Source organism: Lepisosteus oculatus, chromosome 8 (genome assembly GCF_040954835.1).
Source record: "Lepisosteus oculatus isolate fLepOcu1 chromosome 8, fLepOcu1.hap2, whole genome shotgun sequence".
NCBI classification, from domain to species: Eukaryota; Metazoa; Chordata; class Actinopteri; order Semionotiformes; family Lepisosteidae; genus Lepisosteus; species Lepisosteus oculatus.
The window spans coordinates 47,159,828-47,174,460 of NC_090703.1; the positions used below are offsets into that span (position 1 = coordinate 47,159,828).

The 14,633-nt window shown below is 48.7% G+C and overlaps 1 protein-coding gene across 1 annotated transcript; it reads left to right on the forward strand.

Moving 5' to 3' along the window:
- The first annotated feature begins 2,794 nt into the window (after positions 1–2,794).
- LOC102687965 (cysteine and histidine-rich domain-containing protein 1) lies at positions 2,795–12,846 on the forward strand. Its single transcript, XM_069193620.1, has 11 exons — positions 2,795–3,270; positions 4,830–4,879; positions 6,104–6,160; positions 6,427–6,584; positions 7,027–7,130; positions 7,517–7,569; positions 9,792–9,862; positions 10,438–10,540; positions 10,751–10,870; positions 11,319–11,381; positions 12,247–12,846. The coding sequence occupies exons 1-11, from the start codon at positions 3,207–3,209 to the stop codon at positions 12,475–12,477; spliced, it is 1,074 nt and encodes a 357-aa protein (XP_069049721.1). The 5' UTR covers positions 2,795–3,206; the 3' UTR covers positions 12,478–12,846.
- Positions 12,847–14,633: the final 1,787 nt, after the last annotated feature.

Here is a 14,633-nt window from a genome sequence, read left to right on the forward strand (position 1 = left end):
AATGGTAAAATAAACTTGTTTTTTTGGGGGGGGAGGGGAGGTGTCTGGGAGTCTGACCAGCTTCAGCAAAGAGAAGAGGCCGTTTCTTCCTTGTAAGTCTCGTGTCGCCGAAGCCAGTTTTGTTTGTTGGCCGCTTTCAGGAGCGATGGTTGCTAACTGCCGGCCATGTCTTTAATTTCACACAAAAAGTTGCCTGGCAGCATGACGTGTTTGCATGGGGCGGGGGGGGGGGGGGAGATGTTTGCCTGTTCTTTGTCTTTGTAACTGTTTACAAGTGTCGGACTCTCAGGGTCAGCGGTAGTGCAGTGGCCTCTGAAAACCAACTGCTGTTGAGGTACAGGGTGCCGAACTTCGTAGGTTCCCCACTTGCGTGACGGCCCAGTTCTCCAGCCTCTCGCGTACCGAGCCATCATCAAAGATCACCGGTCTTCTTTCTTTCTCTCTTTGCCCTTTTTCCCCCCTTTTCACCCGGCTCGACCTTTAGCTTCAAAAGCGCTGAGGACATGTTATGTGTTGTAACGGCCTGTTTAAAAACATAAGAACATGACCTTTCGTTGATCTTTCACGCTTCTTGCAGGGGCGCGACCGCTCTGTGCTTGGCGATGGATCTCTGGCTGAAGGCGTGCGTTTCCAATGCGTTTCTGCGCTGAGGAGCAGTGCCTGTTGTAGATGAAATAAGCATCAACGTTTTAAGTATTCTCCCTCTAATGTCTGGTTTGTTTAGTAAAGGGTTGGAGGGGATTGATAGTGGATTGATAGTTTCATAGTGGCAGCGGATTTCCATTTGACACCGATTATATTTTTAATTAAGGCAGGCTACGTCCATGTTACCATTTTTACATTTAACAGAAACAGCTAGTAAAAGTAATAACTTACAGTGGCATAACGTTGAATAAGGATGTATTTGATTCTGGAATTTCATGTATTGGTGAGTATAATTGCATAAATATTTTTTTTTTCCTACCCTTCTGTAATGTGAACTGTTTTAAGTCCAGTTCCGAGCCTCTGAAATCTGGAGTGAGACCAGGCGTCCATGGGAAAACCTGGAAACCCCAGTGGAGCGATGGCCCAAGGGCAGTTTTTAAAATACACAGTGGAAAATTGTGGAGGTGTTTTGTGACCCCTCCCCCCCCAAATAAAACACAGTCCAACTAATCAGCTAAAAATTGACGTTTATCATTGGAATAGTTTGAAAACCTGCCTTTGAGTCCTCTTGATCTGAAAAATGTAAGTTTTGAATGGAAATGTAAAACGAGGATCTCCAGCCCCGGCTCTCAAGAGGCAGGATGGGGCAGGTGCTGAAGTTGACCATTTACTGCCCGGCCTCTACCTCTATTGCAGTGTGATAAGCAGGTGCTTTATTAAAGTACAGATCATTTAGAACTGAAATCAAAGTGCTCTTCGGCCTTCAAGCACCAGAGTTGTCCTGAGGGAGCAGATTACTGGAGTTATTGATTGGTACCTCACAGGTGTCCCCCCCCCCAGGACTAGGATCAGAGAGCCCTTCTGCAGAGCTCCTAGAGGCAGGGACGATTAGAAGCTACTCGTAGGCAGCTGCCATTTCAGAGCCCTGGAGGAGAGGTACACCTGTCGGAAATGCGAGTGTGTTATCCAAGCCCCAGCCCTGCTGTGTCAGGCTGTTCCTTTCCTGCTGCTGTGGGGTGGAAGTGCACAGTGCTGGCTGGGAAGAGCCAAGTGCCTGGCCCTCAGGGCAGTCCCCCCCGGCAGCTCTCCCCCAGCCTCACCAAGATCCCAGAGGGAACGGCATCGCCATGGCAACACAGCAGCGGCGAAGCCGGATAGCAGGAAGACCTCACACTGGCACAGGAGGCTCCTGGTAACCTCCAGAGGAGGTGCTGTGCCTCTCGCAGTTCAGAGCTCACCGGGCCATAGAGAAAGCGCTCGGTGTCCATAACAGTCCTCCTGGAGCCCTCTGAGGGGGAAAAGTTGGAAATGTTTCTATTACATCCTCGTCCCTGATGGTTTACCAAACACCGCTTTTTAAAAAATATTTTCCTGCGTGCTGCAATCCCATTTCAAAGGCCAAGCAAGATTATAAATCCTGACCTGCAACTATCGCACGAAAAATGGCACCACAGCCTCACGTCCTGTTGATATCCTGTGACTGAACTGTTCTCAAGTCTGCAGAGTATAACTTCCTGTAAGTTGGAGATTAATCTGATCCTCAGAGATGGCAAGTTTTTTTTAAATGTACGTAACTACTGAATTTAAACGGCTGTGTCCAGGGCCTTAGAAGTTTCAGCCAATTTCTCACGTAAATTAACATGACACTGGACGTTATTGAAAATAATGAATACATTTGCACCAGGGATGGAGAGGTAAATGACCGCAATGCTCTGTCTGTATTTGTAAAAAGTGCGATTTGGCGACGGAAACTCACAAAAGCCAACCAGTCAAAACAGCAGCAGCCACCTGCAACCTGCCTGAAGGCTACTCTTGACTTAAATTTTTAAAAGCTTCCTCTGGAGTCACCTCAATACCTTTCAAAATCTCTTATGACGCTGACATACACCAATCCTGGCCCGGAGGTGTTTATGGTTTTATGCTGATAACTCCCATAATTGAACTTGGTTTAATTTGAACTCTTTGTGCTTGGTTCCTAGACATGTAGGGGGTTGTCTTTTAACAATTGCATTCAAGTAACTGAAAAGAAATCTCGAGCCTTTCTTTCCAGAGGTTCTTACCAGGCAGCTTGAGGGCTCAGTGAAGGATGGGTCAAGCACAGAGCCCAGCTAGAATGAGTGTGGGTACCGAACACGACGGGGGGGTACTGATCTGACTGGACCTCCAGCCTGGCGATTGTGGGTCACAGCAGAGACCTGACTTGGAAACTTTGCTCCTCCGACGGTGAAACTCTCCCTCCCCCCACCCCTGCCTCGAGTGCCAGTTAGGAGTGAAGGCACGTCTCTCCCTCTAGATAAAACGCAACAGCTGTAGGGAGAGCGAGAGAGCGAGTCTATTTTTACCCTCCATTCAGCTGGCCTGTGGAGTGCTTTCCTCGCCCCGACTTCTGACGGGAGAGCACCACTGTCCTTCCTGCTTCTAGACGTTCCTCGGGAACTCCGTGTGTTGTCAGGCCCACAGGAGAAGCTTCTGGAAAAGCTCGGAGAGGAGCTCTTAACCGGCGCGGGGCTGCTCTCCCTAGGAAGACTGCAGAAGCGAGGTGGATCACCTGTGAGAAGAGTATGGCCGTCCTGTGCTACAACAAGGGCTGTGGGGAGAGGTTTAACCCAGAGGACAACTCGGACGGTAAGCCTTTCGGACTTTTGAGTCCCACAAGCAGGAGTTAGTCCGGGACCGTGTAGTTTTGGGGCACAGATTGTCCGTGCCGCTGGGGTGCGCGTGCCTTTAGGGCAACAGGGTGGTGAGGGATTGTGGATTGTGATCTCAAACTTTTTTTTTAGGCGAGTTCTTGGAACTTCAAACTGTACGCTCTCGTTAATAAACTACCCTTTCACGTGGCTTGGTGAAGAGAATCCTTTCGTCATATTAGGAAGCTTTTCTTTTTTGTGTGATATTTTCAGCGTGGTTGATGATATCAAAGGGAATTTCACTCTCCGATTCCGTCAGGGAAACGCTGTGATCCATCTTCCCGGTCAGGGAATGAGTCATGTGCAGGACGTGGGCCCTGCGGGGAGCCTGTGAAATACGTTATTGCTTCCAGCAGCGCGAGAGGAGCACACAGCTCTCTGGAAGCTGGGGGAGAAACACGCTGAGAGAAGTCTGCACAGAAGTCCTGAGTGTACCATCCGTTAAATCGTCGGGCAAAGACGGAGAGCTTATCTTTGGGAGTGAAGAGAGGAGCGGGCTGTAGGGGGGCTACCGTGATGTGCCGGGCTGTATAAGGTCGTCCTGTCCATGCCAGTTGTCCCCAGTCGCCTGAGTCAGTATCTCTCCGGGAAGCCTGTCCCACCTGCTCTTGCGAACAGCTGGGACCAGCTGGTCAGCTCAGAGAGAGAAGGGGGACAGGCAGTGTGCTGAAGACAAGCGGGAGACCTCTGGGTTCCTTTCACTGCTCCCAGACACCTTGACAACCACACTACCCCAGCCCTAGGCCTAGCAGTAACCCCAAACCCAGCACGTGCTCTGCCCCCAAAGTAAGGTGTTGAAAGCAGAAGGGGGAGGGTAACCCCTACTCAGGAGACTGGGGAAAGAATCCGAGTCCGGGCCACAGAGGTGAAGCGATCATCGGGCCTTTATTTCAGCTGAGCATAAGGCACCATACAGCAGCACTGGAGGGAGAAAAGGTTTTCCTCTCCTTGGTCTTCCTCTGCCTGTTTCTGCTGGCAGAGCTCTCGGATACGATTCTCATTCCCACGCGGCCCCCTGTTCCAGCAGCTGCAAGACTTTCCTTTCTGTTCCTCAAAACTTGATTCCTAGCTACCTGCGGTCTGCGCATGATGACAGAATCGCAGGGACATGTTATTCACAAAAGAAGCCGTTTAATCACAAACAACTTTTTTTTTTACAGATGCAAGGGCATCAGTGCTTCCAGCACAGGCATAGAGTTACAAGTGTTATAATTGCAATACTTTTGAGATTATTCCGGTGTTATACAAGATATATATATATAAGAAAACAATCCTTCTAGAAGGGCCAAATGACGTTAATAGCTAATTGATCTGAAGCTGTGTCTTGAGAGAAATCAGGGTTATTGGCTTCAACAGCAATACAATTTCTATAGCCATTTAAAACTATCATAATGCTGTATACCGTTACCACAACACGTTAAACCCAGCAGCTGAATTGTAATGGGTGGCACAATCCCATCACTTATTCACCGGGTCTCTTGTCTCTATGCCCTACAGATGTGTGTCTCCATCACCCTGGGGTCCCTATATTCCATGATGCCCTGAAGGTAAGTTTGACACCCCCAACGCATCCAGTACTCAGTGGGTTCAAATCTCCGACCTTACGCCAAGGTAAGAACAGGTCTCAGTGCTCGGCCCTTATTGAAGACGATCCTGGCTGCTATTGCAAGAAAAAAAACAACTGAGGATTTCTTTTGAAATCCAGAGTCAGGAGTTGTAACACTGTGAGCGAACATCAGCTAGTACCACATCATTCTCTTGTTCAATCAGTATGTGAACCACACCGACAGTGGTTGGTATTATGATAAAGGGCTTTGGTCACTGACTTGTTTAACCTCCAGGCTTTGTGGGAGATGTGAAACCAATGAGTCTTCAATAAGTGACTACTGTAACTGCTGATGTATAGATCCTCCACCCCTCACCTTAGTCTGCTTCTGTCACTTTGGAGGGAAGCATCAATGACTAATTATTTTCAACTGTAATTCAGTCCTGACTCATCAACCACTTCTGCTGTAGTGCATCTACACTGAAAGAGGAACTGAGCTCACTTGTCAGCCACAGTGAGGGGTGGATAGTCCTTCGGCTATTTATTGAGCACATAGCCCAGTAACATTTGAAGAAATAAATCGTTGGATTGCCTTTTTTTATGTTAAAAAAAAACCTCAGCTGGATTTGAAGAGAAAATAAGGAAAAATGCTCTAAAGTCATTTGTCTCCATCAGAACATTGTTGGAGAAAAGGCTGGCGCTGGTCTGGACATGCAGAGAACTGGGCTGTGAGTCAGAGTGATGTATAGCTTTAGAGATTAGGAGGACTCTGGGAGCTCAGTCACGTCTGGGTCTGAAGATACCGGGGCCCTGAGAGGCTGCTGCTTGGAGCTCTGTGTGATTACCATCTTCTATTTCCTCCTCAGTCGTGTGTCACACCAGAAACCAGCTTTTCCTCAGTCCCCGGCTCTCGCTGTGGTGTGGAACTCGATGTGTCTGTACTGTGCCATGAGGCATCACAGCTTAAATTTAAAAAATCAAATACATTGGTCCAGTTCTCATAGACAGATATATCCTGAGTAGCAAATAAAAAGCAACAAATGAGTATCTGGATCAATTCTAACATCTTTATTATACATGTTTCAAATTTACCTTTAGGACACTTGAAAACATCTGTTAGGGTAAAGGTGACTTTGTGTCGCCAGTGAAACGAAAGCCCTCAACAGTAACCTTGACGGTACTCCACTGCCTCAGTAACTTGAACGTTTTATCTGTTTCTCATCAGGGCTGGTCGTGCTGCAGGAAGAGGACCACTGACTTTTCAGAGTTCCTGTCTATAAAGGTAACGATGAGCCCCGGTTGTCCTGGTTTCTACTCTTCTATATTGCAACAGCAGAAATCTGTAAGAAACCTAGACGTTGCTGGATCAGGGAGTGTCTTTCCTGCATGCAATACAGTACCAACAGCTGGAGTCTGGAACACGCCCGTGCGTCTGCATTAGCAGCAGTTTGAGGGTGACCGGTCCAGGAATGCTCTCGGACAGTCGCTGCTGCATTCAGACTTTCCCTTCATTTCTCCTCTGGCCTTTGACCCCCCCTCCCCCCGCAGGGTTGTGCCCGGGGTCGTCATAGCAATGTGAAGCCCCAGGAACCCCTGCGGCCAGAGGTGACGTCCAACAAAGCCGACGACCTCCGGCCCCACGCGGGGCATGAGATCATCTTCACGGGGCCCAAGTCCGCAGAGGCGCTGAAGAAGGAGAGGCCGAGGTAGCCGCCAGGGGGCGCCGCAGCTGACGGAAGACAGAAACAGAGGGGGGGGGCGAGTTTTCTACCCACTCGATCTGCCCACTCTGGGGTGGACAGCTTCTATAACAATCTGCAGGTCTTTCCGTTTTTAGCAATTAAGGAAGCGATGGCGCATCTCAGCTTTTTAGCATGTTCCTTTGTAGAACTGGCGTGGCATTCAAGAAGGTTTTGGAGCAAGAGAGTCCCTCAGATTTACATGTTTTCGTTTATCGTTTGCAGTTTAAACCATGGGTTTCGTATTCTGCCCCAAACTCTCCTCCATGCCAGCGCTACAGCACTGTTCGTGTTGTCCCCAACGCGGAGCCTATAGATTAGAGTGAATCCCGAGCCGTGGAGCTTATATCACCCGTTGGGCTGTGGTCTTGCATTGAAGTCAGCGTTGCATTTTCTCCCCCTACTGCAGTTCTGAGGAGCCGAAGATCAGGCTGCCGGTGAAGGTGTCCCAGTCTCTCACACAAGCCCTGGAGAAACTGATGATCTCCGAGACGGAGAAGACGATCCAGCAAGGTAACAAGAGCTTCTACAGGCGGAGAGCCGTGTTCAGTTAAATGCTGTGGATTTACAGAGATGTCCACGTACACGTGCAGGGCTTCCTAATCTAAATTTAAAGATATATCCTGGAAGCCCTCCCCCCAGGTCCTCTAGTGTCTTTGTGGTCACCAGAAGTGCTGACATGCTACTGCTCCAAGCTGTACTTATCAGGTACTGGAAATCTCTGAAAGCCAGTAGTCAACAAAAAAGGCCGAGGACAAACAGGATATGTGACGGCAGAATAACCCCCCCCCCTTGCGTCTCTCCTGTGCTGTGCTTAGCCCCCTCTTTCACAACTTGCCTGCTGCCCTTCCTGCTCCTCCCCTCCCTCACTCTCCCTCTTTCCTCTTTCTCTTCCGCAGACGGCGCAGGGGTGGCCCAGGGCACGAGGTGCAAGAACGCCGGGTGCAAAACGGTGGGTGGGACTGGGGGGGGGGGGGGGGGCCTTGTGGTTTGCAGCCTGGGGGAGCCTCGGGGCTGCTCAGCTGGTTGGAAACTGTTCCTCGGCGGTTTGTGACGGAGTGGATGGAGTGGACACTGTGACGGAGTGGACCGGTTTCCTCGTGTGACGGGATGACGCGGGAGGCCCAGGGTCTGCTTTTCCGCGTTTGTAGGTCAGCTGCTCGGGAATGTGCACGCCCCGCCGAAGGGGCGCGGCTTCCGAACGTTTCTCCGGACCTGCAGGGCTTTTTCCGTGTAGGCAGCAGCTTGACCCCCCGTGTGGCCAGCTCTCCTCGTCTGCCGGAGGCTGGGCGAGTCTCAGCCTGGTCAGGACTAGGAAGGGGGGAGCTGGAAGGAAAGCCAGGCTGCTGCTGGAAGTCGTGTTGGTGGGCCAGTAGAGGGCGCTCTTCCCATACGATGTCATTTGCTACGTCAATAAACTTAAACCCGATTACTAGAATAACTATACCAGTGCCATAGTGTGACGACAATAAGGTGATGAGATGTTGGACTACAGTCCTTACTGTTTGGTCTTTAAAGATCCCAAGGCACTGTTAGAAAGAGTAGGAATGTTAACCACTGGGTCCTGGCAGAATTCCACTTTTAAGGGTGAACAATCTGATCTGTTCAAGATGATCCCTTACTTCAGCTGGGGAAGCAACCTCTCCCTTCTCGGTCTGGTCTGCTGTGCAGCCCTGCTGCCAGGGTTGGAGGAAGTGGGGCGCCCTCCGGTTGGTGAGGTGCTTTGCGATCCTTTGGGCGGAAAAGCACTGTGCACACGCAATTATCATCATTCATTTTTCAAAGGAGTTCTGAGCTGCTACACAGCGGAGAGTTGAACTTAAACCGAACTTACTCATTATTCTTTGTAACAGCAGCAGGGTGGGGCAGTGGTTAGGTGCCTGGACTTGTAACTGGACAGTTGTGGGTTCAGATCCCAAGCGAGATACTGCTGTCGTCTCCCTGAGGAAGGTTCTTCTCCTCCAGTAAAATTCCCAGCTGTATAAAACAAACGTAAGGGTGCATGTCAGTCAGTCTGGATACATACATCAGACAAATACACTAGTAAGTAAGTAGATTATTCTCTGCTTCCCACAGACCTATTCAGGACTGGTCTAGCTCTGTATTCTTGGTGTGCGCTGCGACCAGGACTTGGATGCTTGTCTGGTACAAGGCGTGCTGACTAGCCACCCTCTTCTTGTAGTGTAAAAGGAAACCGAAATCTCAGTGCATGATGCAGGAGCGAAGCCACTACCACACTGCTAAATACAGAAACATAGTTCATATCTTACATCTGCAAAAATGAGAAGTGATTAGATGAGCGCTTCTTGGCAGGGTGCTCTTTTTAATAGTTGCTGAAACCTACTTAGATTAAAAACCTTGATTTGCTCAGCACCCTAACAGCTTCTGCGGAACTGCGTGTCACGTGATTGAAGAGAACTTGCTTGCTCTGTCGGGGTGGCATAATGGCATGACAGTTATCATGCCTGCCTGACGCCGGCGGGTCCTGGGTTTGATTCTAGAGTAGGTGGCCCTTCCACTGGGTGTGCTTGTTCTGTGTGTGTATTTCTGCTGGGTGCTCTGGTTTCCTCCCAGAGTGCACTGATAGCTGTCCGCGTTATTTGGCTGCTCTAAATAGTGCTGATATGTCTGTGTCCTGCATTGGACTGGTGGACACGTGCAAGATATATCCTGCCGTGCCACCACTGGAGCCTAACACAGCAGACAGTTCGCCACATCGATCACTGTATTGATCTAAGAGGCAATGGGAAAGTGGTGGATCTCTGTCTCCACCATGTGGTAAGCCGTGGTAAAACAAGTAATAAAGTTGAGGCATCCAACACAAATGACACTTTTTTTAATTGACACAAGTTTTTAATTGTCTGATTACGGGAAATAATGGTATATATGATGATGGTGAACTGATTGCATCAATGAACACCAGCAGATTTGGTGCTGATGTTCTCTAAAAATTGCCTTTTTATAATAGATTAAACCGGTCTTCAAATGTTCACTGAACTGTGCTGTGGCTTTTTGCAGCCCTTCACTATGCTGACAGGGCTCTGCGACCTCACCAACTGCACCTGTGCGTACAGTGCTTTCATTTTCATACCGTTAAGGGCACTCTGGTCCTTCTTGCATGGGCCAGCTGTGCGTAAGCTCAGGCTTTGCTGACCCCTGTGCTGTCGCCCTCAGATTTACGACGGCCCGAAGACAGACGCTGAGCCCTGCAACCACCACCCAGGGGTCCCCGTCTTCCACGAGGGGTAAGATCTGCTGATTTGACACCCCATCCAACCGTGCAAAATCACTGAAAGAAGAGACCAGATACATTGTTTGCATAATGTGTTTGTCTAGACTGCAATCTTAAAGAAAACTGCTCCTCACAATTAATTGTGAGATCACCACGGAAGATTATACTCTATTCTGCCTTTTTTTACTGATGAAAACAAACATTGGCTGAGCTTTTTGTTTATAAACGTCAGAGGAAAAAAAAGGAAAATATCTGCAGTGTTACACTTATCTCCGGCTTTCTTTTGAGATGGATGGCCATACGTCCTGTGAAAGCTGAGGAGTTCCCTGGGCCGTGCCACTGTGCGCAAGCCCTCGATAGGCAGGGTGTAAGATCAGATAAGATCAGATCACTTTATTGGCCATATACAATTTCTTGCATTAGGAATTCGTCTTTACGCAGACCCCAGCTTGCTCTCCATGAGACACACAGACGGGGAGAGAGAAGCTGGGGGTCAGAGCGCAGGGTCGGCCATTTATACAGCGCCCGTCTGAGAGACCCCAGGGCTGTCCCCCCTCTAACTCTGGGTCCCTTGTGTGTCCTTCCAAGTTACAAGTACTGGAGCTGCTGCTGCATCAAAACGACCGACTTCAACGCTTTCCTGGACCAGAAGGGCTGCAGCACCGGCAAACACAGATGGGTCCCCAGGCAGGTGAGGCACTGCCGGAGCAGCTGGCCTTGCCGGTACAGGCCGGCAGCCTCGCCCCTTCTGGGAAACACGCCCTGGTTGTGCGGTTCGGACCGGGTGTGAGAGGCAGGGGTGATGGGTTTTTCTCCATCTCGTCCGTAGCTTGGTGCGGCTCGGCTCCGGCAGTCTGCCTGCTGCCCTGTGCTGTACTGAGGTGCCCGTTTTCCACTGCAGGACAAGAAGACCGTGGCGTGTCGGTATGACTGGCATCAGACAAGCAGCCAAGTGGTGGTCACAGTGTACGCCAAGAACGCCATGCCAGACCAGTCGTATGTCGAAGCTAACCGCACTGTGGTAAGTGGGGAATAAAACTGGCTGGCTCCCGTTAAGCAGGGCCAAGGGAAAACCTCATTTTAACACTTCCGCTGAGGGATTTCGGTCTTCCAAGAGGAGTTAACTTATCGTTTTAAAAATGAAGGTGCCTGTTTTGGAAGTCGGAGAAATCCACGAAGAATAAATCAGTAATCTGAGATTCTGAGATGTCATTTATGAGGTAACTGTTGAAATATATTTATTTACTGACGCAAAAAATAACAACTGATAGCCATGTATTTCTAGATAATATCCCATTACAGGAAATGATGTAATATCTTTCTGTGGAACTCCACCTGAGTCCCACTCAGGTAGAAGTGAAGTTCAGGCCACTTGTAGTAAGGCAAACTACTTTTCCAGATTAGTCAGTTACATTCTCATCCTGGTTTTTATCTTTTGACTCTGCCTAATTGTTTTTTGTTTCAACCAGATGACGGTTCACATCCAGTTTGAGGGTGATAAAGTCTTTCACAAAGATTTTCACCTGTGGGGGGTGAGTCTCTTGTCTTTCCAGTTCTTCCCGTATATGACTGTACCAGAATCACAATTTCCAAAGCAGAGTAAACCCATTCTAATCTCTGTCACTCTTCGAATTGCCATAGTCCTCTCTTGGCTCCTGAAGGCCTAAAGGGACACCAGAAACTAGTAGCTACTAATGTGTTCCTAATACCCACAATGCTATGGCCAGGAACGGCTCTCTGGTCTCTGGTCCCAGGAGTCAGCTGCCTTCAGGAGAAAGTGATGTTATCCATTAATGTAAACCTCCATTCGCTGTTCTTGAGTATTAAAAACTACACCGAGGAATAATATTAATGCCCGTGTACAGTATATTAGTGGCACATGTATCCGATCCATTTTGTCTCCCTTGGGGGAAAAAAACAAACAACCAGGAGCCCTGAGCCTATCCTCTTGTATTGGGCTTAGATTGAAGCAGGGCTGTCCGATTCTGGTCCCGGAGGGCCGGTCACTGCGTCTGTGCCTGTCTTCTGCCTCCCTGCAGTAGCACCACTTGAACAGATAGGAAAAAGCTGCTGAAACCGATCCAGTTAACCCAGTAACCAGCGGGTTTAGCTCATCAAGAGTTGGATTGGTATGAAAACCCACGGACACATATGTTTCCCAGGGCCAGAACGGGGACAGCCCTGCTCTAAACGGACGCTGTCGGGCGCAGTTCCGAAACGCATCGAACCGCTTCTCGCCGAAAAGGCGAGGCGATGGACACAGATCTGAGTAAATAAACTCTAGCAGTGAAAGAGCTCGGGGGCTGGCGAGCAGCGCTTTTGAGAGGCCCGTCCCTTGAGCTGTGGCATCGGGGTGGCCAACGGCGCAGCTGAAAGCTGGGGGTGTTCCCTGCACAGGTGGCCAACGTCGACCAGAGCTTCGCCAGCATGGTGCCCAGCAAGGTGGAGGTGACCCTGCGCAAGGCGGACGCGGTGTCCTGGGCCAAGCTGGAGGACCCCCGGGCCGGGGCCGGGACCGAGCCCGCCCCCGAGGCGCAGGAGCAGGGCGAGAGCGAGGAGCAGAGCTACGACTGGGACATCTCTGACGATGACATCAGCGACTCGGAGGAAGAGGAAGTGCGCGAATAAGAGCCTCTGCCTTCCGCCATTTTATTTTTATATTCATGTTTCTCACACTGGCATCTAAATTCAAGCTTGGTCACATGTATTTATCTTTTACACACTAGTTATGGGTTAAAAGTCTTATTTAAATCTAATTCAAGGGCGTTTCCACGTCATGGTTGGTAGTTTTGCACAATACGTTCGCTCCTTAACTCTCTTAAGTTCCTGTATTTCAATATTCTCGCCCTGCATACTCACTAGAGACCAACACGTGGTTGAGCCATTTTGCTCTTGGGGAAGGCACCGGCCTCTTCAACGTTACATTGGCTTTTATTTGATAAAATACTGACATTCTGTAGGGTCTGCATCTAAATAAATGAATTAATTCTGAAACTGTTCCGCAGTCTACCTGAATTTGTGTTTCTTTGCTTCCTTAACAAAGACGTTTTTACAAGAGCCCACAACCACCGCGTGGAATAACTGTAGTATGAGGGTTAAAAATCGTTTGGCTATTTTTGCCATTTAAGAACGATGGACAAATGCCTACTATACGTTTATGGAAAAGTGCAATGCTTTTGCAGTTTATTTCGACTTCGCTTTACTCCTGCATTCCTTTAAACTCGCCTTTGCTTTATGAATACTGTTTTTTTTACCCTTTTGCGGGTAACAGAGGGGTCGCTTGCGCCGACGAGTGCTGCGTTTAGGTTGTAGATAGTTTTCAAAGATAAAGATTTTGACCCAGACAGGTGCTGTGTTTGAGCCTGAGCGTGGTGGTATACAACTGGCGCGTATCATCTTCAACAACTTCTGCTACAGTATATGAACAGGATGTGAAATACACGCTAGCCGAGACTGGGGCCGTCAATAGTTTAAGGATTACTTGGTTAGAGTACAAATATCGTCCCTTACAACTCAGATTTACACGGGTTTCAAGCCTAATAGCCGTTGTGTAAGTTATGTGAGGTGATGTGTTAAAATCAGGCAGATCACCACAGTGTGTAGTCCGCAAACCGAACACAACATGACACAACGGCGGAAAACTGAGAGATGTGGAGCGAAGTTGGGTTAAGTTGGCGGTTTTTAAGAGGAGTAAAAAAAAAAACGGAAAGCGCCCCGTTATGAAGGCCGTCGCGGATGTACGGCAGCGCCAGCGCTGACCGCTCGAGCCCAACGGAAACGGGTCGAGCCGAGCTCGAGCCCCCTCAGGAGGTCTCAACGGCTTCTCCTCGCGGCGCGGGCTTCGCCATGACAGGTAACCGCCCGCCCGCCCGTCCGTCCACTGAATAAATCATGTTTTTAATTAACTTGGTGTTCGTGAAGTCAAGAACATCGAAGACAGTGTCCAAATAAGATATGACATTCTTCGCAGCTTCAAAGCTGTAGATTTCGGTGCTAGACGAGTGTGAATTGTGCGTCCGTGGGCAACGACCCTCATCTAGACCAAAAGCGAACTAAATCTGGATGGATGAAGGCTAACTAATTAAAACATTTACCGCGATAAAACAGATCTGTGAGTCACGAATTTGGGCTTCAGTTGCAGTTTTTTTCATACGTTGTAGGAACCGCTTACCAATCGTTCACTTTCATACGGTACATTTTAAGTTACACTTTCGGTAACCGAATCAGTGCATTGTACGGATCTGAGATAAAATCCACTGAAAATTCAAACGATGAGTTAAGCCCCTCACAATCCGAGCTGTGCAGGTGTGCTATAGGCGTGTGTTCGTATATATCCCGAGGTAGTAAGTTAATACGGTCACTCGTAACACCGTTGATTTAAGAAATAGCAGTCCTGAAATGGGCCGGCAGAGGGAGGCATTTAATTGACTTGTCTCACTCGTGCCTATTCATTATTCCCAGCTAAGAACAGCACCATTGCCACTAAAGATACCTGTATATCCCATTACAAAGTGTTCTTCCGCTATACTTTGTTAATCTGTCCCAAACTGAACATTGATGTTTACGTGTTTTGTGGTCTTACATTTTTAAGTGGACAACATAAGGTTTTTTTTTTATAATAGGAAAAATAGCAACCTCTATATATAGGTAGCGTACAAAACGACTTGATTATAATTATACCGCAGCATCAGGAGGTAGTTGGCGTTATTGTCCGATTAGAGTTATTCATTAGATGAATTATTCGTAAATTATTATGAAGTGTTAGGAACGTGTGTTACTGTACG

Excerpts from the sequence above, each read along its gene's own strand:
- LOC102687965 (XM_069193620.1), top strand. The coding sequence starts at position 3,207 with ATGGCCGTCCTGTGCTACAACAAGGGCTGTGGGGAGAGGTTTAACCCA. Across the intron at positions 6,585-7,026 it reads CTGAAGAAGGAGAGGCCGAG|TTCTGAGGAGCCGAAGATCA; the intron begins GTAGCCGCCAGG and ends CCCCTACTGCAG. Across the intron at positions 11,382-12,246 it reads AAGATTTTCACCTGTGGGGG|GTGGCCAACGTCGACCAGAG; the intron begins GTGAGTCTCTTG and ends TTCCCTGCACAG.